Genomic DNA, 27255 nt, shown 5'->3' on the forward strand with positions numbered 1-27255 from the left:
GACTCTGTAACTCCATTTTCAGTCCTATTTCTTCCACTTATAAAGAAAGAGGGTAAAATAATACTTCACCTATTTCCTCCAAATTAAAAAATTTAGAGATTCTATACTATTAACCTGCAAATACTCACCTGGAGAGTCAGAAAGTCCCTTTAGTTGCCATCATAAAGCGGTATTGAACTTTCTGCAGTTGCCTGCAGGTTGCTGTAACTTCAGACTCCTGCCATTTCTACAAGCTTTGCCATACGACTAATAACTATTAGCAGTTTGAGGCTGTTTCCCACACTAAAAACACCCAAGCAGCGGGAACTGTTTTCTGTTTGAACCCTCTGTCCCTCCCGTGCAGGTATCACACTGCAATTGCAACTCACTGGCTGCTTTAATAGGAGTCTGCAATGAAACTGCTGTTTGCCACGTGTGTTTTAAGATCCATTCAGCCTCAGTCTATAACCGTTCTGATTCCTTCATTTTGCCTACAAATACTAATGGGTCCCTTATGCATTATTTAAATTCTCTCCAGATTGGCCGTGTTCTGTGTATTTTTTATATTCCAGCCAAATAGGCAGGAATTGTTTAATTTTTCTTTTTTTTCATCTGTCTGCAAGAGTTTCTGCCATCCTCCGTGGTTTTGAGGGTAGAGGCTTTCTACAGAATCTCAGCAGATGGGTTGTCCACTGCTTGGCAATGCAGTCAGTCAGCGTCTTCAGCTGCTGTTATAATGCTCTTCCTTCCTTCAGGACTGATGCCTTTACCTTAATATGTTCTTGGTAGAGGTATTCCAGGTTTTGAGTGAGCTATAATATATTAGATTTATTATTATCTCTTTGACTTTCTCTATTTCTAAAACTGGTATGTTTTCTCTAGATGACCTTTTCGTCTTGTTTTGCCCCGTTCTCTCCCTTACTGACAGCCATAGGAGGTTTTTCATGCCCTTCCAACTCAGAATGCTGTTTAATTTTGCTTTCATTTAGCCTTGGAACTTGCTGTCTGCTCTACAATGTTCCCTGGGTAGGATCCTGCCCTGGGCACTGCTGTTGTGGTTTTGCTGTCTCTGCAACTTGGAGGAATGTGTGGAATCAAAGCAGGCACAGCTGATTTCCAAATACCTGCATGCCACCTCGGATGGCTTATGGGCATGACATTAACGCCTGTGTGTTACAGTGACCGTTTTAGGAATCCATTAGAATTCCTTTACAAAACTAGGGAGACCTCATGATGAAGGTGAAGAGATAACTGGTAAGTGCAGGAGAGCAAGACAAGGCAGGTCATCAGACAACAGTCCTGTAAAAGCAGAAGGTTCCTCAAAGAGGTGAGACAGTGGTAGGAGGAATTTGCTCAGGCAAGAGGTCTTCACCCACTGCAGTCATCTAAAATCCACCTTTTGTCATCAGATATCCTAGTCATTTAGTCAGTTTTCAGGGGAGGACTCCTCTCAGCCCCTATCAGGAGTCAGATACATCTGCCAGTAGTAAGGGTACCATGCTTGAATGCCTCCTCTCCTCTGGTAAGAGAGTGCCATTGCAACTAAATGCAGGGTCTCCACCATGCTGGCTTTTCATGACAAGGGTAGCTGCTCTGGAACGCAATTAATTTGGTGCCATCTTGGCAGCACCCTGGGTTTTGTGCACATGTGCACCAGTGAGGAGAAGCAGTGATGACTGGCTGGGCAGCAGCCTCAGCAGAGCCTGGGAGGCATCTCACCACATTCCATTCGCTGGGTGCTGCCTGCATGGTGAATTGCCACAGGAGAAGGTCTGTCTATAAAGGGGCAATAAAGAGATCCCAAGTCTTTCCCTTCCACCCAACCCCCGTTCTTGTTAAATGAAGTGCATTATTAGGAAACCTGCATTTCTGGACTCCAATTCAAAGTGAGTCATCAAAGCTGTAGGGGGTGATTTCTGAAGTTCGTAACCCTTTGGAAATCTCCCAACAGTGTGATTTCCCAAAAGCAGCTTAGGAAGGGCAGTTCAAGAAGTCTGAAGATATTTGCCATTCATATCATTGCATCAGATAAGATAGTAAAGCTGAGGAATACTCTCTTAGCAATGAGGCTACTTAACTGATACTGTAGCAAAGAATTGCCTGAGTAGTTTGACAGATGGGCGGTTTATTCCTGCAGTTAAAAAGATCTGCCACTGATTTGGCTTTCAGGCTGGGTTTTTTTTCTTCCTTTCTCACACTGTGACGATAGTGGAGCCCACTTTAAAGGTTGAGCCATTTAATGGTAGTAGGGAAAATGTGGAGAATAGCACCTAGAAAATTTTGGGGTTATGGCACAGATGCATATGAGGCACACGTGCCCCTGTGAATCACGTGGGACCTTGTCGGCCACCACACATACGAGGACATTGAGCCGTATAGAGAAGGGGTAGATGTGAGGCTTTCCAATATGTTGGTAAGACAAGCAGCCAGAGTCTCCAGTGATTGTGCTTGCCTGATGTTGCCCCTGATTTGTTCAGGTGAGAAACCCCAAAGTGATGGTAACAGGTTGATTTGATTTCCCAGATGCAGTGAAAGGATGTGTGTCAAAGCCAGGTAATGCTGAATGCTCTGGTCTTAGGAGGTGGATTGGTAGCCTCAGATTTGCTGGTCATTATTACAGGCCTCCGTGTATTCCAGAGACATTAAAATTATAGCAATGAATTGGAGTTAAAAAATCTACCTCCAAAGCTCTTCTTAGGCCTGATGCTGACTCTGTTAAATGACAGTGACTAGAAATCAAGGCAAAAGTAAAGATGTTTAAAAGCAACCTGTTACTGGTAGTGCAATATGCTGTGTCTTCATTGTAGCAGATGGCACACTCAAGGCCATGGGCTCCATCAGGAGCCTGGTTGCATGAAAGCCTTTTCTACTCCTCAGTGTAAGATTCCCTGTTTTGAGAAGAATGGCCTGGCAGGAGGAAGCATCCATTTGAAACAGGACAGCCACTGCTTCTCCAGTGCGGTGGGTGGGAAGTTGGCAAACTGAAGTGGGGAATGAACAAGGCTTTGGCTTCACTGATCTTCAGCTTCTCACCTAGGATGGTGTTATTCCAAAGGTTTTTTCAGTATTTAGTATGTGTCTTCATGCAGAGATTGTTACCTCATTACCAATGTATTTTCAAGGCAGCAGGTCACATGGAAATTCTCTTGTATTTCCTATTGGGGGAATCACGATTGTCATAGCTCAGAGGTTATTTTTGTGTGTGATTAAAAGACACTCGTGACTTGAGTTTGGTTTATACAGAAGAATAATTTCTTTATCTAGTTCAAGGAGCTCTATAAAGATCACAGGAGAGTAAAAATCTTTGCCTGAAGGTGCCAGCAGTTTGTGTAGTGTAGCAAAAAATAATGGCTCGGAAGCAGATGTACCGCCTGCCAGTAAAAGCAGTATTCCCATGTGTACGTTTTGTATCATTTATAAGTTTGTATCAGAAATACACTCACTGAATATTTTACATTGCTGGGGGGAAAAAAGGGTGTGTATTGAAGAGGAACACAAAAGGGAAGGAGGGGATGTATTCCAGCTTTGGGGGATAGCACAGGAGGCATCACCACGCATGCTGTTGCCCCAAGGTCTCTGTCATATGTGGTGCACTCTCCTGTGTACTGATGTGGAGATACTGGGACCATCCACAGTACCGTGCTCAGGTGGCAAAGCCCATGGCTGATTTCTGGCTCTTAGCGAAGTGAATTCGTCGCAAAGCTCAAGTAACTTAATCGTGTTGATAAATGATGGTGATCAGGTCTTACACAAAACCAGGATATCTTGACATAATAAAACTCTGCAAAGTACCTTAAGAACATGAGAAAGAGACACCAAGTAAGAAATGTGGTTTAGGCAGATGCAAAGTTTTGTGTCTCGGCATCGGCTGACTGAAGTTGAGAATCATGTCTTGACATCACGTGAAATGTGATGGGATGATAAAGGACCTCTACCTAAAAGATTGGGGCTGCTTTGTGAGGCCATTTGTTACAAAAATTTTTGCAGTAGGAAAAAAAAAATATCAAAGACCTTTATGAGGTGAATAAAAAAAAATTGAAAGTTACCTAGGAAAACATTCCAAGGGTAAGACTGCTACAGTATAAAGAAGGAATTTAACTAAGTACAGCTCATTAAAAAGGAGTCAGATGTCTATAAAAAACATTAATTTCTTGCTGCATTTGAAATTTCTGTTACAATATATTATATTTATATATATAATTGCTTATTGCTTAATTTCTGCAGACTTCTAAAGTCAATATAAATAATTTCTGAAAGTGTTTTTTTTCCATTGGTTTATACGGAAGTTTCAGCCTCTGGAGTGTCTTGCATTATTCTGTTATCATCATGTGTGCTTTTATTCTGTCCCTGTTACTTAGGGTCTAGCAATACTCTGTATGAAAGGATATGTTTAAGTCTGGAAAATGTATTTTTGAAGACACAATACCAACTTTAGATACAGACACCTTTTTGCTTTGGTGTATTTTGTAGGGTTGCAATGCAATCTGTCATATTTAAGCTTTTGTGGAATTAAAATGAAAACTTCATTGAAAGTTTTCGGTTTGTACGAATAGGGAAAATGTGTGCAGTGCTATTAACCCCATCGTGCATATTCAAGTCATTAAAGAAAGGGGAAAAAATAAGGTGGAGGCATAATTTCCACTAAGAAATACTGATTCCTATAATTTTAGAAATTACAGACTGGAAAAAGTCACATGTCATCAAAGTTCAGGAAGAATAATGCATAAATAAATAAAACCCCATTAGGGATTAAGTTAAAAAGACCCTTGAGGAAGCACTACTAACAGACTGAAGAAAGAGGAGTGTTATGGATAGTAGTCAGATGGGATGGATGTCATTAACAAACCACCACATCTTTCGGATGAGATTTTCAGAAGGGTGCGATGGCCTTGGGTGCTCAGGACCTGTGGGCTCTCAGCGTGGCTGGCCCAGCTCCCTGGGGTGGACATCACAGGGGCGCATTCCCTTGACAAACTACAAGGAGGTCTTTGTACTTCCCGTGGCCGGGCTGGCAGGGATGTGTTGACTCCTGTCAGCTCCAGAGAACCTGGCACAACCCCACCCTTTACAGGGAAGAAATAATGAGCAAAAGTTCATGGTTTTATTGCCAGGTCGAGATTTGACAAGCTGAAGTTACATGTTGCTATGAATAGCAGAACATGGCAAAAACTGGGATGCTCGTATATAGACTACTCTACTCATGTGTCTACAAATAGTCCAATATCTAGTCCTTATATTTGTATTTCTTATTCTAGTGCACTATTGACCCTATATTTATTGCAAATAGCTACATTTATTGATTCTGAAGGATACCAGTAAATTTTTCATTTGTATTCTTTTTCTTTTTCTCATTTAAATTAGTATGAGCTCCTCATGTACTGTTAAAATGTAAGAGATCAGAAATGATGCTTGAATAAACACTGTAGTAATTTATGTAACACCCTGGCAGTTTCAGGTATTCGACATCGTCCAGTGTTCCTTCCACTGGACAGATTTTCAAAAGCTGGCTTCTGTATTTCACACCTGCAAACTACAGCAATATTTAGTAGGAAGCGCTGTGTGCCTGCAATTAATTCTGAATGCAGAAGTGAAATCTGGCCCCATGCATCAAAGAGTTGGGAGGCCGTTTCTCTGGTTATTTGCGCAGCTGACTGTATTTGATCAGAGCTGATGTCCTCAGTGGTACGGTGAGGTTGACATACTTACAGGAATCTGAGTGCATTACTAATTGCGGTCACATTGCAGAATGAATAAGTGTGAGGCTTTTCCCTACTTCTTTTAGTGCTTTTCACCATTAAAAAACCAGAATGAGCATTGCTTGATTCCCTGTGATCCGTCTGGAATCATGACATTTATATTCAAGTTCCATGTGAACAAGGCTCCAATTTATATTTCAAGGGTAGTTACCTAGTTGTATCTAGGCCTTTTTCATTTTGCGGCTTGCAACTCCCTGGGACCAACTGCATCCAAAATAGTTTTCAGTCTCAGTTCTTATGCTCATATTACAGTTTCTTTGTCCCTTACAGATCAAGATTTTCTGAACAAGTCCTGCTGAAATCCTCTCATGCAGTTTCATCCAGTTTTTCTCAACTGTTTTTCCTTCTCACAGTTTCCTTTCCCTTGAACTGTGTTTGTAGCAGATACACGTTGCTTTAATTTCATACCTATTTTCTATATAGCCCGATTAAATTAAAACAACAACAAAAAGCATAAAAAATGCAGAAGGCTTACCAGAACAAATGTTTAGTAATAGGACTGATTCATGCCCAGTATACAATATGAATAAGCCGTGGGACTGCTTGCATGATTAAGACACTTAATTTTAAGTGCCTGGCCCTGTATATTTTGTTGAAATATGTATTACACTGCTTCAGCTGGTAGCTCAAAGACAAAAAGTAGTCTCTCTGGAAAATATTTGGAGGTACCTGCGTTTTTCACACCCTATGTGTCTATTACTATTAATGATAGTGCCAGTTTCATAGTACTATGAGGAACAAGCCAAGTGGAAAAGGAGCACCGAGCAACAGCAGACACCATGGTTTACTGTGTCACCATCCTACTACAAGTCTAGGAGTGGCCAATAAAAAACCACATTGAGCAAATGTCATAGGAATATGAGTAAATAGCCATAAAGATAACTAAGCAGAGTTTTTATGAGGAGCTGGCCTGGTATAAAGCACCTCTAGATGTCACTGTAACATTGTAAAATGTAGATAAGAGAAAGCTACAAAGCTGACATTATGGTCTATACACTCCAATTCCTGGTCACTGTTTTGGTCAGCCTGTAATAAATTATTTGATCATTAAAAATGCTGTTACCAGATGTTGATTAACAGCAAAAAACTTTTTTGAAATCTCTCAGTAAGACTGTTACTGAACATTTTACTAGAATATTAAATATTCCTAGCTTTGGTTTAACTAACCTAGTTCTTAACAGCAAAAGCTATTGCAAGACAACAGCTCATTTCTGGATGTTTTTTCTTTTAGTCCCTGTGGCTCAACCCTGATCTTTTCTGGGCTGTGTTTATGCCAACACTGATGTTGATTACAACTGAGATAATTTCTCTTGCTTTACACAGGTACCAATCTGATCAGCTTGGTAGTGATTAAAATAAGGACCATCATTTATAGGAAAAGTGTGAGTTAGAACACAGAGTAATTGGATTTGACCAAAAAAATCAGGCTGCAATTTCATGAGGGACAATACAACATGAACACTGTATACACTAATACATCAATTGCCTTCCCCACAGGTTATCAAAGAAAAGTCACATTTGAATGAGACAGGAACAAAAGAGAAGAAGCCACCAGATTCAACAGGTTAGATTTTTTTTTTCTTTTTGTTTCTACTTCCTAAGTTTCTACTTCCTAAGGGTACAACTGCACAGAAATAGCCATTACTCTCCTGAGCAGCTCCAGTGAAGTTGGTTGGATTACATGTGTGCTCATCAGCCTGAGTGAGAATTACCCAAGCAACATCAACCTACTTTTCACATGCCTGTGCGCATGATGGCAAACTCAAAAAAGTGCTTTGCATGAGGAGTTTATTAACCTCGACTTGGCTGACAATAAATTTGAGTGAGAAAAACATTTTCCAGTGCTGTGTCTGAAAGAAAGAGTTTGTGACCCATGTTATCCCTGTTTTAAAGTAGTCTGCTCTTGCCTAGGAGACATTTACACTGACCTTGAAAGTGGGAGAGGAAAGCGAGAGCCTAGTTCAAAATGCAACAGAAGTTATGCTAACTGCGCAACCCTACTTTAATATTGTTACTGACTATCAGAGAATTACTGACAGATTCCTTGGTAATCTGTTTACTTACAGAGGGGGCCATCCAGAAGACCCAGTCCTGCTCTCAGGAAGAAGTTGATAAGCTCAACAAGGAAAATGCCGAGAGGGAAAGTTCTGTTCTGCTTCAAGTGGGTCTTCCCAAATTTCATACTGAAAGGCCAGAGGAGAAAGGAGAAAGTTTGGCTTTCAAAAGCTGTTACAAATATAGGAGAAGCTCTGTTCAGAAATCCTTCACTAAAGAAAAGCAGCAAGAAGATGCTTCCCCAGGAGATGGGGAGAGGAAGGAGGAACATTATGTGTCTGGAGATGAAAGACAAGAGGAGAAGAATGAAGGGGAGGGAAATGCTGATAAGAGTGAAAAAGAAGTTGAGGAACCACCAGCTCCTTCCCAAAATGAAGATGAGGCAGGACAAAGCCATGATCAAGAGGCACCAGAGGGAAGGTAAGGTCTGAAGCTCAGGCTGCACATTCTTAAGAGACCCATGATTTAGATAAATGTGTAGTTCAAGTTTCAAGTCAAAGTGGCTGGTTAATATAATTATTGGTGAAAATCCAGCCCAATAGAAAAGTGTAAAATGAGTTTATCTCTCTGATCTGAGCTCTAAGCTGAAAAAAGATGGGCAAACAATCTACCATACACAGTACTAGCAGTGTGCTTTGGTTCTTTGCTTCGGAAATAGGTTAGAAGCATGGGAATTATGTTAGGCTATTCTTCATCTTTGAGGAGAATTCTCCCATTATAATGTTTATATACTGCAGCATCATATAACCTATGAGCAAAGTAAGGTTAGATTAGGCCATGTACCAACTGGGAATTAAGTTACTGCAAAATGTAGTAACTTAAGTGATAACACAAAACTGTGAAACTTTGCCCAGGCAATTAAACTGATAAATTTGTTTAGTGTAATTCTTTGTCTGCTCCATTGATATGTAGCCCTTCAGAGGTAAACCAGTTTAAGCTCTATATGAACAGAGTGAAATCCCAATGCTCTCCCATTGCTTTAAAGGTGAGATTGATAGCCAAATGTTAAATTTAGAAGAACTCAGGCGAGGATTTCAGTGATGGGGAAACATTTTGCTGTCATGAATTAACTTAAGTGTCATTTTTATTTCTTAAAGTGAGTATTAAAACAGTTTCTTTTACTTCATGAAGCAAAATAACCTAATGTTATTTGAACGCAATATATGTGTAGACATTTTTCATCTATGTTTCTAAATTTGCTCTGCTTTAAGTGTACCCTACTCTAATGCCATGTTTTGTCCTTGCAGGTGTAAAGGCTGCGAAAAAGGTACAGGAAATTATCACTCAGTCACTGAGCAGACTTGCCAGTTTGAGCATAGTGGTAGCAGTAAGCATCAAGTGAATGATGAAGGCCTAATCAAAGATGACAACAAAAAGAGCGAGATAGGTGCAGAAAGTGCTGATGACACATGTAAAACTAAAAGAAGCTCTTACAGAAAGTATTTCTAAAGGCAAAGCATTTGATTCCACTGATATTACAGTGATGATCAGAGACAGACATCCGTAGGAGAGAATGATTTCGTAATTGCACTTAGTAGGGGGAAAAGGTGTGCATGGTAGTTCTGATGGGAAGCAGTTGTTCATGGGCCACATCCTAAGCTGATGGGAAACAACACAGTTCTGTTTGCTTCCATCTCAGAGGCTTCTATTCTGGCAGAAATTAGTCACAACTAATTTGCTTCTGCCACAACTACTCCACTAATACTATCCTCTTTCCCTCTTGTTTTAACAACAGAACTAAAACTCCTAAGTATACAGTGGTGGGAGAAATTCTATCATGTGTGGCAAAAACTGTGGAAGTGCTGAGAACACAGAATCTGCAATGCTCTGGATGTAGTCTGCAAAACCAGCTTGCTCATATTTGTACCATTGCAATCTGAATTGAGAACAACTGCAGTCCATAAAATAAAGAAATACAGATTTTTGTGTGGAAGCCTGACCGATGATGTTGAACAGTCAGATACATGGTGCTGAGGCACTCAACTCTGAAGCAGTGCTTACTGGGGTGAAGCAAAGATTTCTAATATTAGACCTCCAGCTTGAGAATTTTAGTGCCTATCTCTGTATATGAAATAATGGCACATGAGAGGATGGCCTGAAGGATTTGAAGATATATTTGTATGCCTGTGCATGCATAGGACTCAGAATGAATTTCTTTGCTTTGGGAACGGGGGGAGAGTGGGAAAGGGAAACATTTATTATATGTTTGTTCTAGGCTCTTGTAGCAGGAAACAGGAGGTAGTGTACTAAAACTTTAAACTCCATAACCTGTCCTGAGCTCTGGTAGATTGTTACGGATGATATTAAGGTTAGAGTGTCTCTCTTGGAGCATCTTTGGTCTGTAATGGGAAGTCATTCTTGAATAGGGAGAAATCCTTTTTGGTGTGCAGGAAAAGAAGAACAGAGGGCCTGTCACTGGGAAAATCCTGAAGGCTAAAACTTAGGCATAGTTTTAAAGAGGCACTTTGGCCTTTTTAAAAGAACGCTTCCTTGCCCAAAGTTTGGTAACATTTGGGAGCTGAGCTTTCTCCTGTCATTTACATGCTGGGGCCCTTGGAGTTTGTTTTAGACTCAAATTCTGCCTTTAAGGTAGAGGATTTCTTGGCATTTTGTGGGTCTCAGTAACATGTAAAGGCCCATGCTTAAGGACGTGCAATTCAAACTCTGCAGAATCCCAAGTAGGTGGCAAACTTCCAGAAGCTCCAGCTTTTCACAATTCCTTGACCATGAACTAACTTCCTGACCATGTAAGTTATTAACACTGTCAAAAAAAATATCTAGGTACACAGCTGGTGTCCTGGAAAAATGGACATTCACTGTGAATAAGGACAATCTACTGCTACATTAATGACCAAAGTGTTCCTGCCAGCTACATGCTGTCATGGTTGGTTTTTTTTGTTTGTGTTTTTAATAATTTTCACTGGAGTAATGAATGGGTTTAAAATTGCTCAACACACAAAAGGGAGCCGGCATTCCAAACCAGAAAGATCATGTTGAAACGCTGAGGCTCTAGCCCTCCCAACCAGTTGAAGAAGTATTTGTCACCTTGGTCAGCCAAAGGTCACTCTCGGGAGTATCAATCAAATGGAAAACAACATGGGTATGAAATTGAAGTCGCAACACCCTGCAAAAAATCCAAAGAGAAATTAGGCATGCAGGGCTGGTCTCCAGCAGGGATTTTAAGATCAGGACAGCAGAATGCTCCAGCATGTGGATGTCCAGACAATAATGCCAGAGACCTGCATTTGTGCCGAAACTCCAGAGCTGCTGAGGTGTGATGTTGGAAACCCATCCCTTCTCTGTGCCCCTCTTTACCTTTTATCTGCCATCTTTTTTTAAGGACAGCTATTCTTCAGAGCAGCATGTGACAGTTACCATGTGTCCTACCACACCGGGTCCTGAGCCATACTGGAAATCCCAGGTGCTGCCTGCCAGGGTGAAATTCCCTCATGTACACAAGCTCTAAATGTGATCTTTAAAAGGGATGACCACACTGTGGAGAATGACAAATTGTGTCAATCAGTAAGAGAAGGGGATTCTTCACTATGAACAGCAAAATCTGGGAAATAGCCTCTTCTAGCTGGGCGTAGAGGAGAGCTCAGTCTTTCTTCCTACCCTACTGGAGAGTTACAGTACATACTTACCTATTAACAGTCCCTGAGGAAAAAAAAAAGAAAAAAAAAAAGAAGAAAAAAAAGAGAGAAAAAGCTGAATTCCTTCCAAACAAATTGCTGAGGCCCTTTGTGCGCATGAGGCTACATTGGTTTAGTCTAGTGGTCTTCACTTTGCCTCTTGCTATTGTTGTGCAGAAGATGCTAACTTAATAACAGAGTCCTTGTCTTAGTAGTGTAGCTCCTCGACAACACCCTGTTTTCTGAGCCAGAGCTCCTGGAATAAAACCCTTCTTAAATAACAGAGAAAGACCGATCTATAAAACTTAGAGTAGGTGTATTCAGTTCTTAAATGAGCTTACATGGGGAAAAGAGGGACTAAAATACGAGATAGACAAGCACTGCATGTGACCACTCATATGCTATCTGTCTGTTTTGTCTTTTGTAGATGATAGTCCTACTCCACCAGCACCATTTGATCACCGGATTGTCTCAGCCAAAAGGGTGGGGATCAGCAGTTATTACAATGTCAGCGAGAATGAAATCCTGGGAGGGTAAGTCAGGTGAACCCAATCAACATGGAAAGCAAGGCACAAATTTACAGCCAAGCACCCCGGGAGGTGAATGGAAGCAACATACCTCACTAGAGCCGAAGTCATGAAAGTCTAAGCTCTATAACAGTCCTTTAGAGAGGGATGAAAACAGGAGGCTGATTTTACTGTGTGAGTGAATTTTGACTTAAGGTTTGGCACCAGCAGACTTGGCTTGTATTTGGTGGTGTTCTAGGTCAGCCAGCTGCCCTCAGGCTTTATGATGGGGCTCCTAGGATGCTGTAATAGTTTACCTCACATTGCAGCCAGCAGGACATAGACTCATGTTGTAGCCTTCTTTCAGTGTGTCCCATCCCTGAAAACACATGCATGTTTTCAGATAGATCAGCAGGCTAATCTGACAAGCCATGTAGTTCTTCATCTCTCATGCTGACATTGTTTAGGAGAGAGTGATATTGTCATTTTTGATGTCAGTATGGTCTTGGGTAAGGCTTTGTTTCATTATGAAATCACAAGCTTCCCTTGGAGGAGAATGGTGGAGAGGGGCAGATTGTGCACAAGAGTTATTAGCCTTACAGTATGTTGACTTCCCCGGGATTAGTCATTGCATGTTATGAGGTGAGTATAGTGAATCATACAAGTGGGATAATATCAGCTAGAACAGTGTGAGATTTTGGTGTGCCTAAATGAGTAGTAGCAAGTCTAATCTACACAACAAAATAGTAGCAATAGGACAACTGAAATGGAACCCAGTAGGAAGAGGTTAATTTCTGTTGTTTATAACCTAGTTTACATTCAGGGCCAGTACCACTGGATGATTTTTTTTTTCTCCTTTTTTTCCCTAGAGGGCGATTTGGTCAAGTGCACAAATGTGAAGAGAAAGCAACAGGTCTCAAGCTAGCAGCCAAAATTATAAAAGCGAAAGGTCCTAAACAGAAGGTTAGTAGGATGTGATATTAGTCTTTTGTTGCCCAATGGATCTCACACTGTTCTTCAGCTACACAACAGACCATGGCCAAGTGGCTTACAAGCCATCACACTCATAGGACCTGCTGGATTACCATTGGCTCTAGTTCTATTTCCCTTCTCCTCCAGAACTTCTAGTAACTCATCTAAGTCTTCTTTTGGAGTTTTCTCTCTTTTTTTTTTTTTTTTAAATCTTAATTTTTCCAACTTTTTAGCTCTTAGTGTTTCTTTGGCTTTTCTTTTTTACTTTCTGCTGTTACTTCTATTAGTGTTTTCTTTAATGGTAAAAACATTTGTCAGGCCTGTGACATAGTGTATTCCCTCCCAAGCACACTGTAGCCTTTGCTGCAATGACTTGGTGTCACTGTGAGGGGTGCTGATAACAGACAAGATCTGGGCTTCTGACGTCAACACAAATACAGACGAGAACAATTAGTCTGGCATGTTTTGCAAACTTCACGGCCATCTGGGGCTTGCTTTCACAGGAAAGACATGCATAGCATCCTTTGTGTGACATTAATGGCATTCAAGGGTGGGATTTGTCTCAGCTAACTGGGGTTGCTAAGGTATAGCTGTGGCCAAACTGATTACCAAGAATCCCCTTATAGTCAATGGAGAAAGATTGGCACCACCAGAGAATGATTCAGCCCATCCTAAACTGTATGTCTAAAATAGTTGGGCTGAATGGAGGTATCAGTCTCTCTCCCTTGACTGCAAAGGGAGGTTTTGATGACTGTCCTGGACTTTTCTTATACAGCATGATTTTGTATACCTACAGCTGGTTGAACCAAGTCCTATTCTGCTTCTCTCTTTTCTTTACATCCCTGTGAACCCACCATTTGTCCATGTGGGCTCTCCCCTTCCCTTTCCCCCCAAATAGCTTATTACTGAAGCAGTCCCCCACTCAAGCTTGGAGTTCAGTCTAGTAGCTCCTATAGTCTTGTCATCTACCACTGCAGGAGCAATCATAGGAAAACCCTGTGTTTGGTTGCCATGAGTGAAAACATGAAGATAATGTAGATGTCTGGTTCAAACTATGTCCTGTTTCACGTAGCTTTCTTAGAGAAAAGGCTTCTGTAACTATACTCATGACTCTACAGGATGAAGTAAAGAATGAAATCAATGTCATGAACCAGCTGAATCACGTGAACCTCATCCAGCTATACGATGCCTTTGAATCAAAAAATGACATTGTACTAGTCATGGAATAGTAAGTGTGTTCTTTTCTTTCCCTTTCTCTTTACCACTTTTGCTAGAATTGTCCATTTCCTTCTTACTTTCTTCTGAAATTAGAGCTTCTTACAGGTGGAAAGAATAGATGAAAGATGTTCTCAGGAACAAAAAAAAATGGAATTTAAGAGAAAAGTTTTCCCATGCAGCCATTTATGCAATTTTTCAAGTGAAGTGCCACACTCCTGGTGCTGTAAAGCCACTGCTCCATTTTAAGATAGAGCTGTGTTATGTATCTTGTCTTTAATTTCAAATGTTGTGTCAGCTAAGAAACAAACCTCTCAGAATATGTCCAGTTCTGTGAGGCAAACAAGAACACATCTTACACTGAAGAGTAGCCAGCTGTAGCTGTTGTGCCTAATCCTTATACTGTGTGCCTGAATGGATAAACCCATTTTTTATGCTGGGTTATTGGGCTAATTAGCACAAAATAGCTGCCTTAAAGTCCAGTTAAGCAGATGTTGTCTTAAGGAAGCCAAAAAGGGTGTAACTAAAACATTGAAAGGCATGGCAGAACATTCAAAGTTACATGAGTTTGGCTATTCTGGACATTCTCAGATAGTCCTCTGAATTTGGTCTACATGATTAGCATATCACAAAAGGTAAATATCTGTGTAGCTATGAATGGGTAAGCTGGAGGCATTCTGAAAAGTGACAAGAAATTAAAAAGTCATTTTAGTTGACTTCATATAGTTTTACATTGAAATTTTGGATCATGTCCCTCTTAAACTCTGATGGAGGGGACTGCAGTTTAAATGCAGTTTCTCCAGCATGTGGTCTTGGTTTTCCATGTGACTTCATTAATTTCATTAGTACAAAATGATGACCCAAGACAGCATAAGGTTCAAATTTCAGGACTTTCGTAGTTATCAATGGATGGGAGACTGGATTCTCAGACCTAGAAGAAGTTCAGGTCAGTATGTATCAGAACCCAGTTCTTGGAAAGTTCAAATCAGAGTACAAGCTCATATTGTAGATCCACCTTACTGAACTTGACTGTGAATGATTAAAATAGTCAGTAGCATAAATTCTGTATTACTCTAACTGCATGGGATTAGATTTGGATTTGGTCATCACTTAATTGTCTTTCTCTCATCAGTGTGGAAGGAGGAGAGTTATTTGACCGAATTATTGATGAAAACTGCAATTTGACAGAGATGGATACCATCTTGTTCATAAAACAGATCTGCGAGGGAATTCAGTACATGCACCAAATGTACATTCTTCATTTGGATCTCAAGGTAGAGAATTGAGATGTATGTTTTGTGCAATGACAGCTGTGGAAATTCTTATTTTTAATGGTAGGCCACACAGCTTAGCAGATTCCCATGGCAGAAACAACAAAGGGCCTTCTTCTGCTTTCCTTAGACCAATGTGTATTTACTTTAACCACATTGAGATCAGTTAAATTACTACAGGACTAAGTAAATTAGATGAGAATTGTGGTCATATATCATCAAGCCTCATAGTGCTTGAATTTTCCACAGACTGATTTTACAGAAAGCCAGCAGCTGACTACAAATATCTTGCTATTTTCAATTTTGATATTTGGATCTCAAGATACTGTGCAAATATTATTTAATTCAACTGCACAAGTTCTCTGTTTTACACATCAACCATGGCGTAGCAATTATCCCTATTTTCTACCATGCAGAAACCAAGGCATGAGTGAGTGGAACTAAATTCAAGGGTCATTCAGGATCAGTGAAAACCCTTCACATCTTTCTGAGGACTACACTACACTGTTGTGGTCATAAAAAGGCATCAATAGATAGCCAGCTTAAGGGAAAATACATTAAAATGTACTTGCTAAAATGAAAGAAATGAAAATAGTCAGTGCCTGATGTAACAAATACAGTACATCTATGCTGGGTTAGGCAATAGCTGCTAGTGCAGCTGGAAGCCCAGGGAAGGGTGGCAGATTCTCTGCCATGTACTTGGTTAGTTGTCTGAACTATTCAACTATATACACAAAAAGTCTCCTCACTTCTTTTTAAAAACAAATCCACCAATTGCACATTCTTTCTCTAGTTGACTTCTAATGGTTAACTGTCACCCCTTAGAAAACATTTGTTGTAAAGATATTTTTCATTGGACTGTACATTTGAGCTGGCTCTTTCTCCCTTAACCCAAGTTTTTATCAAATAATAGACTTGTTTCTTACCTCTGTTTAGTGCAGGAATAAAACGGGATGATGTCTTTAGTTTTATGACTGGCTATAAAGCTTCCTAGTGATCCCTGAGCTTTGCAACAAAGCAAAAAGAAACAGTGCAGAAGACGGTTTTCTCTTTGGTGAGATTTTTATTACGGCTGCTGTTTTTGGCTTGTAATAACTGAGTTAATATAGTACATCTTTAATGTTGGTAGCATATATATTATTGCAGTGGTTAAGCAAATGAGCAGATGCTTGTTGGGACCTGCTTCAGTTGCTAATCAATGACCAGACTCACTTTTCTCTTTCTTTATAAACATCCAGTTACCTAGAAACCTGTCAAGCACAAGTTCACATGGTTCTCTGGGACACATTAATTATGTTCTTGGAGATGACACAGTTTTAATATGAGGTCACACTGCTGACAAAAAGATGCACATACAGTCCAAGAAATTCTTCCCAGAGACCTCTTTTCATGTGCTTGCCAGCTATGGCTTCTCCCTTCTGTTTTGCTTGTTCATAGATTGCTGTCAGTAACAAATGACTTTGGGGAAGAAAGCTTGAAATTGAAAGAAAATCAATCTGACCATAATCATCCAGGACCTCAGAAACTATGGACATATGGTGTTTAAAAGTCCTATGGTGTTTTAAAATCCTACATGTAAAATGAATTAGTAATGTTGACAAAGGTTAACTAATGTTTTAAGTGTTGAGGGCTGTTTTGTTTCAAAGAGGACTCAGTGAGCAACAAGACAGAGTAGCTATAAAACTGCTGGCAGTGAATATGAGACTGTATTTTAGGTATTTACATTTCAAAGACAATTGGCCAAATTCTGTTCTCAGTCCCTTCTGTATGAATTTGGAGTAATTCTAGGAAGTTAATGGATTTCTGCCAGGGAAATGAAGAACAGCATTTGGCCCTGTGAAAATCCAGAAGGATTTAACCTGTGAATCCTACCTTTTGCTAAAATCTCTGAGAAAAGAATAAAGTTGATGTGACTAGCTTAATATATCAGTGTTCAATCAGACAGTTACTGCCAGAACATTCGTGAACTCAGAAACTTAAAGCTGTAAGATAAACTTCAAAGCCCAACAAATTTGTTGTGTTTTTGGTTTTGTTTTTTTTTTTTTAAATCAGTGTCAGCTTATTAAGGTCTGTAAAATCATAGTGCCAGCATCCTGAAACCCTCTTTGGAAGTCTACATTCTCTGTCCCTCTCCCCCTAATGAGTTCTTTATCAGAACTGCTGCCTTATGTCAAATTGAAAAGCCAAGGAGAAATAGCAGTTGCAAGGCACAGAACACACAACCCCAACTGCTGTGTGGTAGCGGGGGAGGGTACCCATGCAGAAAAATCTGAACAAGGAGGGAAGCAGAAGGTGCTTATGAGATGTTTGCTGTGTTTTTAGTGTTTTTCTCCCTACAGTTTGCTAAAAGCCCAGTTTTTCATACTTGTTTCTCATTAAAGTGTTTTTTGGTTTCTTTTGGCAGCCTGAGAATATCCTGTGTGTGAACCGAGCAGCATATCAAATAAAAATTATTGATTTTGGATTGGCAAGAAGGTACATGCATGTGTTCTTGCTAATCATAAATGGATTAGGAAACAATGAAAAAAAGTATTACATATTTGATGACATACTTAATACGTAATGGTCTCCTACTGTTCTTAGGACAAATTTAATGTGTCTCTTTTAACCAGGGATATCTTTTAAGATGGAAAGTTTGGAGCTGAGTAAAAAAGATTTCTTCTGAAGCCCTTTTTCAAGTAGAAGCTTAAAAGAGGGCTGATTCTGATTAAGCATGCACATAAGTATCTGGGAACAGCTAAAATGGACAAAACCAGTGGTACATCTTGTCTGGTCTTTTGTCTCTGGAGATTCTTCAAGAGAGAGTGTAAGAGACCATCAAGGACTGTTACAATATATCCCATGCTATATGACTTTCTAGTTTAATTAGGTACAATAACCTCAGTGAAGGATTTACTGGTTAAAAATTCCATGCCTATGATATAGAGAAGTCCCAAAAGGATGATAACAGCTGCTCTGAGGAGTCCTTGAGATCTGAATTTATTCCTTTGTAAAGCAGTTGAGTTTTGCCCGAAAGCATGATAAAGCTTGCAAATATTTTTCATTCTATATATGGGTATATTTATTTTTACTTTGTACCTCTGTCCTTGTTTTCCTACTGAATTTCCTGTATGCTTCTGAAATCCCTCTAAGTGCTAGGCAACTTATGATGCAACTTTAATTAGAGCTATAATTGATGTCCTTTGTTAATGTTTCCATTTCCTAGATATAAACCCAGGGAAAAACTTCGAGTTAACTTTGGGACTCCAGAATTTCTTGCTCCTGAAGTTGTGAATTATGAGTTTGTCTCATTTCCTACAGACATGTGGAGTGTAGGAGTCATCGCTTATATGCTGTAAGTAGGATTCAGTATCTGCTTCGTAAGCTGTTTCTAGGTTGAACTGTGTCAGTCATCCAAATTTGTTGTTATGCTGGAAGATTGACAAAACCTGTACCCACAATAGAAAATGTAGGCTTCTTTCCAAATTCTGTATTCAGTAATCTCTCCAATTTTCTAATCACCATGAACTTTTCTTCTTTGTTTCATTGCACATCTCTCATCAGTGTTTGAGCATCACACTTGCAGAATAATGTAGATGACTTGATGAGTTCCCTGTAGGTATGTGCAAGAGTGGTCAGAAACATGAAAATATTACTTACCATGAAAGACAGTAATGCTTGGTTTGTTTAGAGAAGAAGGGTGATTATGTAAACATGTAAATAGAGGAGAGAATGGGAATGGTTTGGAGACTTTCTTAGACAATAACTTGTTGCAATATGCCAGGAGTGACAGAACAATCACAGGTGGCACATTGGAGATCATGTACAGGAAGTGGAAATGTCAGGAGGATTGAACACATTTCTTTTTACTTTAGCCTCAGTGGATTGTCCCCTTTTTTGGGTGATGATGACAATGAGACCCTCAACAATATCCTGTCCTGTAGCTGGGATTTTGAAGATGAGGAATTTCGAGATGTTTCTGATCAAGCCAAAGATTTCATCTCAAAGCTTCTCATCAAGGAAAAATGGTATATAATCCATGTATCTTTAAAATGTGTGTTCCATGCCACCATGTCACAGTTGTGTCAGTTGTGCTGCTCCATTGCAGAACTGTCATGATTTATCTAAGTTTCTTATGTCCACATAGAATATTATAATGCCACTTCACTGGTGTTGTTCATTGTGTCCGTAAAATGCTCTGAAGTTACCTGAATGCATTTTTGCTGTGAAGCAAAACTTACTTCAAGGATTAGCTGCCATCTGGCATAGAGTCCTGAAATGACCGCATTGCATGATGGCAGAACACATGACCTGTAGAACATAATTGTTGAATTGTAAGATTCTGGGAAAAACACTTAATGACATTCTGGTTTTCCTTTAGCTGGAGAATAAGTGCAACTGCTGCCTTAAAACACCCATGGTTATCAGACCACAAGCTCCACTGCAGACTCCAGGTCCCTAAATTTAAATATTCTTGTGCATTGTAGATCTGCTGTTGCCTTCTTGTGTTGCCACATCACTATTTGCTTTGACATTTTTCTTAACTGTTTTTGAGTCTTCCTTGCTGCTGCATTTCATGCCACTGTGAGCCACATGTGTCCCCTTGCTTTTTTTTAGCTGTTATAATTTGCATGCTCACACTTGCTCATCGGTTCTTGCACATCTGGGAAGAAATATAAGATCATGCAATTGCTGTGTGTTGCTGAGTGGATCCATTTCTTAGCAAAATGAGACCATTTACAAAATGAGCAGTGATTTACCATATGAAAAGAGTTTTCCAGCTGGGGATGATTGTGCTTCCTGCTTTGAAAACCCTTTCGGGCTCTCCTGAAGTCCCTCATGAGTGTTGTTAGATTTCATCCTACCTCTTCCCAAGGATACTTTTCCCAACAGAGCTTGGAACCTCACCCAGTGCGTATCTTTGTACTTAAGCACCTTCTTGCCCTTCAAGGGTAGCCAGCATTGTGGCCAACACAAAAGGAGCAGTTTGTTCACATGAACAATTGAGTTGGGCTGAGCTGGAGGATCAACAAGATTTTAAATCTGATTATTCCTCAGTTAAGTAGTCAGTGAGTTTGGGAGATTCACACTGTTGATGAGCATGCTGTTGGCTGATTCTAAGTCAGTCCACTCTGTGGTTCATGAAGGGGATAATTTTAAGCAGGTTTCAGAATTTTTACAGCATTTGAAGTGCAATATTCACTTCCTCCTTTGCAGGCAAAACACATCTGGGTTAAATAAAATGACTGCTGTATTGCCTAGGATGTATATGTCAAGGTGCCTTTCGAAATACATCCATTGTTAAGAATTAAGGGACCATATTAATAATTAAGAAAATAATCTTATTAAAATAAGAGCAAAGATTATGGTGATAATAAAGCAGTAGTAGCTCTGCTGATGAGGTGGTGTGGGTTTTGTGCAGGATGGACTGAGTAGTGTCCTGAGAGCTTTGTCCTTGCAAGATATTCCTGTTATACAGACTAAGGATAACAAGAAGTAGTATAAAATGGGAAATAATAACAATTAAATAAATTATTACAATTTTCATTGAAATGTAGTTTTCATTATAATCTCCCAGAACAGCAATGCCTATGAGATAATGAGAAGATTTATAAGTGTGCATACACAGTAAAAATAGAGTTTGTCATGGTTAAGTATCTCTTCAGAGGGTTTCATAGGATACAATTTGACCCCTTTAGTTGGGCTCCAGTGACACTCTGAGTCCTTCAACCTGGGGAACAGACTGTCTTTTCCAAATGCTGCAAGAACACAGGCTGCTTACCTGCTATGCTGCTTCCTACACCAATTTTCTTCTGGGGAAACCCTGCCCTCATAGAAACCTTACAACTCACGTCATCCTTTGTAGCTCCTCTCCCAGTGTTTTTTGTTCATACTTCTTGTGCTTTGCAAAATAGCTTCACTAAACATGCTGATGTTGCAGTGCTCTACCATTACCTTAACTACAGGTAAGATGTGATTGATCTTCAATTAATGCTCCAATAATGGTATCTTTCTTTCTTTTTTTTTTTTGTTTTTCTTTTCCCCTAGAAGAAGACTAAAGCTGACTGTGTGTCCCAAGCACCCCCGGCTCAATAACCTTTCTGAAAGAGCTGCCAAACAGAAGGTTTGTTTCAGGTCCCAAGTGTTTCTTCAGGCGTAAATACTGTAGCCCCTGCAGAAGAGGTCAGTGGGCGGCCAAAAACCTTGCATAGTCCAAAGTGCACAGACCAAACTGTATTCCCCACCACCATCCCTGCTGTCGTCTGGAAAGCATTCAAAATGTAAACTGGCCCTATCACTTATACCAAGTCACAGCAATGTGCAAAAAAAATCATATATATGAAGCCATATGTGCAAACCCTGGCCATTTTAGAGGGAATGGTTATGCTCCCACTGGCTCTCATGGGACAGAATTTCACCCAATAATTTTTCAGTGTTGAAAGCTTTCAGGTTTTCATGCTGTGGTTAGGAGTATGGTTTAAAAAGGGTAGAAATATGGAAAGTAATTACTTTTTAGCAGAGGCACGGGCCAGACCCTCAGGGCAGTTCCACTAACTGTAGCGAAATGAAAGCAAGGTGTCCCCTAAAAGAGGTTGTTGCTCCACACTTTTGAGGACTCAGTTCTGACAGGGCACTTTTCTGCCCTTTGAGCCTGGAGCATCCCAAACAATTTTGACAGAGCATCTCTCTCTGTCCTTTTTTTCTGGCTCCCTGTCTTTGCCCTTTCGTTAACAAACACTTCATTAGTGGTTCTCAGGCTGGCTGGGTTGCCTTCCCTGGGGATGAGGGAAACTCACGTCTGCTCTCATGTCCTGTCTCTTGTCTTTGACCAAAGCACACTCACTCAGCCTCTTTGAAATCAGGCTACCTCAGGCGGTACACTATCTCCATAAACCAGTACACCAGTTCCCACAGCCACTTTTGCCAATTACCACAGAAGTTGGTGCCTCTGTTGAAGGATCATGGGAACCACTCAAAGGTTCTGGGGGCTTCTCTGGGTGAAACTCAGTGGAGGGTCAAGATGTGAATGAGGCTGAGAACACACACACTGTAAAACCACTTCCTTTTAGTTGTGCGTCATGAGTAACAACCAAGATGCCAACATAAAAGTAGTCCACTTTTCACTGCAAGCAAGTTTTTAATGCTGCCATAATCTATCATCTGCTTGGTAGGGCAAGTGATGTACTGGGTTTTCTTTGCAACAGGTTTTGTCCAGAAACATGTGAAAAAGAGAGTATTGTGAGAGGTTGAAATTTTTGTTCTGTTTTGACTAAGATTAGAACAGATTTTATACAGTGTAGTGTCATAACACAGAAGTTAATGATCTTTAAATGAGCTATCTCGGTGACTTGAAGCTGCCTTCCCATGGTACACTGGAGGTCAGTGAGGGCTGAGGTACCATTATTATATTGTACTTGCTCTCTGAAGCCACATAACTTCCTGATATGGTAATGTCTGAGCATCAACTTCTGTAATGGGAATCCAGTGGGAAGGAATACCTTTTCGTGATCCTTAGCATTCATCCCCACTTCACTGGTGCTGGGACAGGTTATGTGAAGCTTTGGTCCACTCACCTGTGTGCTTCTATGTAATAGTTTTCTAAACAGGTTTTCCTAACCTGTTACAGGAGTAGTGTTTTTATCTGTTATTTCCCATTTCAAGCTACTAACTGCACAGCAACCAAATGGTGAAAATTCTCCCTCTCTCATGCAGGCAGCACTGTATTACACAATTTTCTATTACAACCAAAATCAACTTTGAGATAAATTGACTGTCCAACAGCAGTCAAAATTATTTTTAAATAAACTTTTTATAGCTTTGTAACATAGTAACCTACCCATGATCTAACTTGCAGGAAAACCTGGTTTTGGCTTTTGCAGTGTTATTTCCTCTGCGTGTGTTTTTCTTTTTGAGTTTATTTGAGTTTACTTAATGAGTGGATCTAAAGTCATAGCAATGCTTTGTTTTTAAAGAATCCCTTTAGCTATTTTTATCAGGCAAGTAGTATGGTTACCACATTTAACCCAAAATAATACACTCAATTGCCAGTTGATTTAGACCTGGCATTATAAATGCTTGCAGTGGTAACACAAATAAATGGAGAGGTTTGCAGCGTGCCTTTTCATGCTGTGATCTGTGACAAGAGAGGCAAAAAAGCAGAGTAGCTACATTTCAAGAGAGACCTCCAGGACCACTTCTCCACTTAACAAAGAGTCCTTGTCTTTTTAATATTGTATAAAACATCTCACAAATAAGGTGGCTGCAAGAACCTTTTGTAAGCAAGAAGCTTCAGTGCTGCTTTCTTTTCCTTATGCACGAAGAAACCACCATGTGGTTGTCCTAGAACGCTTAACCAAATAAAAAAGTATACTGCTGAAGTAACTGGATTCTTGTTTTGTTTATTTTGCAGAAAAGCTGCTGTGTGGTTACTGCTGCTAAGAGATTTGAAAATATCAGCAGTCTTGGTGCTTTACCCCCCTGCTGTGACCGAGACTTCTACTAAATGGACCAACAGCAATTTAGCTGCAGGACAAGTCCCAGCATTGCTGAGCTGCTTCTTCTCTATTCAGCTGTGGAAAGAAGGAAAATATTTCTCCAGGTTGCAGGAAGGTGTTTCTTCTGGAGCACCATGTTCTCCATGTCTATGAGGGCTACATTAGCTTGGATTCATAATGAACTTTTCTCTATCTTGTCTTACAACCTCATTTACTTATCAAAGTCTCCTTAAGGTTCAAATCATCAGGTTAAATTGACTGTTTCTCATCCCAGCCCAGAAGGCAGTCTGTCACTGTGTTATATCTGTAGCCAAGATTGATGTGACACTGGAGTCAAATAATTAAAAAACAAAAAAAATTGCAGCCAATTTAAAGCTGGGTTATGTAGAAGATTTAAAGTTTGTTTTTCCTGTCACACTAAAATGAGCTAAGGATTAGCTCAACCAAAGTTAAAGCCATGTTAATGTAACTCCAGTGGAAGTGAGAAATGAGGCTTTCCTTGCACGTAGGTGAATTTGCTGCAACCGTGATATGATACATTTTAGGATTTTTTAGCCTGATGAATTACTGTTCACTTTAAATACACTTTGATTAATTAAACAAGAAAGAGAACAAGGCACTATTCATTTGTACCCACGGAGACTCTGTTCTCCAATATGCAAGTATAAATCAGAGTTATTTTAACAGAGGGTGATTTTATACCAGCTAATTTGTTTAATGCTAATAGGACTGATTAAGACCATTGGCAAAGAGGAGAGTCAGTCCTCTGCTCATTATAACCTCTGGGTACAGGCCCAAATGAAAATCCTCTGTTTTTCTAAAGTTTTCTTTTCTCATCTTGCTCTCAAGCCTTTCTGATTCTTAATTAGATAAAAAACTGAGAGTCAGAACAGCTGAATTCTTCACTTGAGATTGTTTGAGTATGGCTCATCATTAAGTGAATGTAAGTCTTAGTTGTCTAGGCTGTGAGATTAAAATAATGAGACTGCTGTATATGGCTTTCTGACTGCTTAGTTTCAGAACTACATAAATGCAAAGTATAGTGAGTATTTTATTCAATGATGCTGACATATTGTGGTGCCTTTAGATTTTCTTTAATTAATCCAGTTCTGATCAAACTACATATTAACATAGCTATCTCTATATATTTATCTATACATTTCATACATATTTATATTTAAATTATGTCTTTTTTTTTAAAGGGGATCAACATAAAGACAAAACAGTATTATTAATCACCACCCAATGAATTGTTTTTCATACCTTTGTCCTTTCTGGATAGCATTCATATTGAAATAAAAGGGTCCTGTTAAAGGGACAGCATGGCCATGACATTCTCTACAGCCACTTTGATCCAGTGTTTTAAAGCCATTGTAGTAGATCACTTAAGACTGATTCTGTAAATGTATAGGTCTTCTTACAGCTGTGAAATCTAAGAAATACTGATGTGTTCTACTAGTTGTTGCAAATAAATGCGACCCATTACTACTATCACACAATGACTCACCATGTAATTCTGATACCATGTAGAGCACTGCCACCTTCAAATCCTTACCTGTAGTCTTAACTAAGTAAACTTTGACTAGCAGGAACGGAAGTTTCTTTGGGAAAAGACTAAGCAGTCTCAAAGCAAGCAAACGAGCATATGACTTTTAGATAGAAACTGAGCTGCTTACTTTTAGTCACAATTTATGTTTGCCTGTGCAAAATAAATAAAAAAGCTACCTTTCTGTTAGGGCTGGAGTTCCCACGCCTGTTCTGACCGCCTTCAAGACATTGTAGCTGTTTGTACAGTCAACACCACAATGATCAGACTAAAAGGCAGCAGGCCACTTTGGAATGACAAGATCTCATTATGCACTTTAGTGCCAGTATTGTAGGATTGGGTTGGGAGTTTTGTTTTTCCTGTGGTAGATTTTACATGGTTATGAATAAATTGCATGTCATTTTGAATCTTATTAACTATACTAAAATAACAGTGTGACTACAGTCTTATCTGCTTTGTTGCTTGGTTGAATTAAGAGGATTTATCATTTGTGGATATATACATTTGAGTAGTAATTAAGAGCTTAGTGCCATAAAGATCAGCCCTGTATTCGAGTGTGTTGTGCTGAGTCAGCCACAAATCTTCCAGGAGCCGTAGGAGAACGTGGCCTCTGTTCATCCGTAAAGGACTCAGAAATACACATGAATTACTAGGGAGGGTGGAAGAGCTTGACATATTTCACCCACCTTGAGAATTTACACCCTTTTACAAGGCATGAGTTGAGGAGGGGGCACCTCGCTAGCCCCTTGCTTGTGCAACAGGGCAGCATGCTAATATACTCAAGGGATTTAACGTTCGTTCTTACTAACATGGATAATGATGGTCACACTCTTGAGTCTTACCTGTAAACTGCTCCACTGTTTCATTCTTGGAGCAGCTCCTGTAGTGGGGGATGAAGTTGAGGTGAGGGCAGTTGGAGGAGGTTGGACTGACCAAGTCTCTATACTGACTGAAGGTGCAATTTGGTGCCCAGGGTTAAGCACAAGCGTGGGCCTGTAGGTGTCCAGTGGAGGAGGAAAAAAATCCCAAGCGTACTTCTTGTCATTGCCCCATAGACTCTAGATTTGCAGAACCAAGTCAAAAGGGAGGTACCAAGATCATGATCGTTATCAAGGGTAAAAAAATTATACTGCTGTATAATTATCACATATATAGTGATGTGCCTGAGAAAAATGTCTCCAGAGATGTATCTTTTCTGACTGTTTTAATTTTAGTTAAAACAATAACTTGACACAGCTTCTTTTCAGTGGCTTTCTAATTCTGTCTCATTGCACTTTGAGCAGCATGCTGTTTTGTGTGTGTGTGTGCACATGCGCAAGTTTGGTTTTGGTTCTGTTTTCCTTTAATACATTCTCTAATGACTAATAGCTAGAGACTGCTATATCAAATTATTGTTTTGACACATCATTATTTATTTTCTACTAGGTAGTAATAAGTTGACTAGGTTCCAATAAGTCTACTGCATCTATGTGAGTTTGCTTATTATCATTTTTGTTGTGTATTGTTTTAAGCAGTTGCATTTGGAAGCTGTGAATTACTGTGCTTGTGAGCAGGTTTGGGTGTGAAAGGCACTGGATTAGCTGTTGTTACTCCATTTAGCTGTATAACCACAGACAGTCAGAGATGACTGTGGATACTACAAGAATGATACAGAAATGTCAGTTGGGGTGGAAGGGATAAAGTGTCAAGATGCAGTATTTGGTCTGTGTACACCATTGTATTCTTCCTGACATGTGAAAATTAAAAGCCATAACATGGGAATATAGTGATTTATACCAGGTGATGATTTGACCCCCAGGTTTGCATACAGACTCCCTGCTGGGCTGCAAAAAGGCAGAAGGCTTTCTGT

At 39.8% G+C, this 27255-nt stretch overlaps 1 protein-coding gene across 1 annotated transcript in view; it reads left to right on the forward strand.

Annotated features, from left to right (window-relative positions):
• Positions 1–24958, forward strand: part of MYLK4 (myosin light chain kinase family member 4) — a 58088-nt gene extending 33130 nt beyond the window's left edge. Inside the window, exons 2-14 of the mRNA XM_049823757.1 lie at positions 7233–7299; positions 7802–8210; positions 9038–9057; positions 11850–11955; positions 12798–12891; positions 14019–14128; positions 15248–15389; positions 17791–17861; positions 18592–18720; positions 19241–19393; positions 19747–19819; positions 21414–21489; positions 23776–24958. Coding sequence (XP_049679714.1) covers positions 7233–7299; positions 7802–8210; positions 9038–9057; positions 11850–11955; positions 12798–12891; positions 14019–14128; positions 15248–15389; positions 17791–17861; positions 18592–18720; positions 19241–19393; positions 19747–19819; positions 21414–21461 — 1422 coding nt within the window. The 3' untranslated portion in view covers positions 21462–21489; positions 23776–24958. The remainder of the gene's footprint in view (positions 1–7232; positions 7300–7801; positions 8211–9037; positions 9058–11849; positions 11956–12797; positions 12892–14018; positions 14129–15247; positions 15390–17790; positions 17862–18591; positions 18721–19240; positions 19394–19746; positions 19820–21413; positions 21490–23775) is intronic.
• Positions 24959–27255: the final 2297 nt, after the last annotated feature.

Source organism: Accipiter gentilis, chromosome 20, assembly GCF_929443795.1.
Source record: "Accipiter gentilis chromosome 20, bAccGen1.1, whole genome shotgun sequence".
Taxonomy (NCBI): Eukaryota; Metazoa; Chordata; class Aves; order Accipitriformes; family Accipitridae; genus Astur; species Astur gentilis.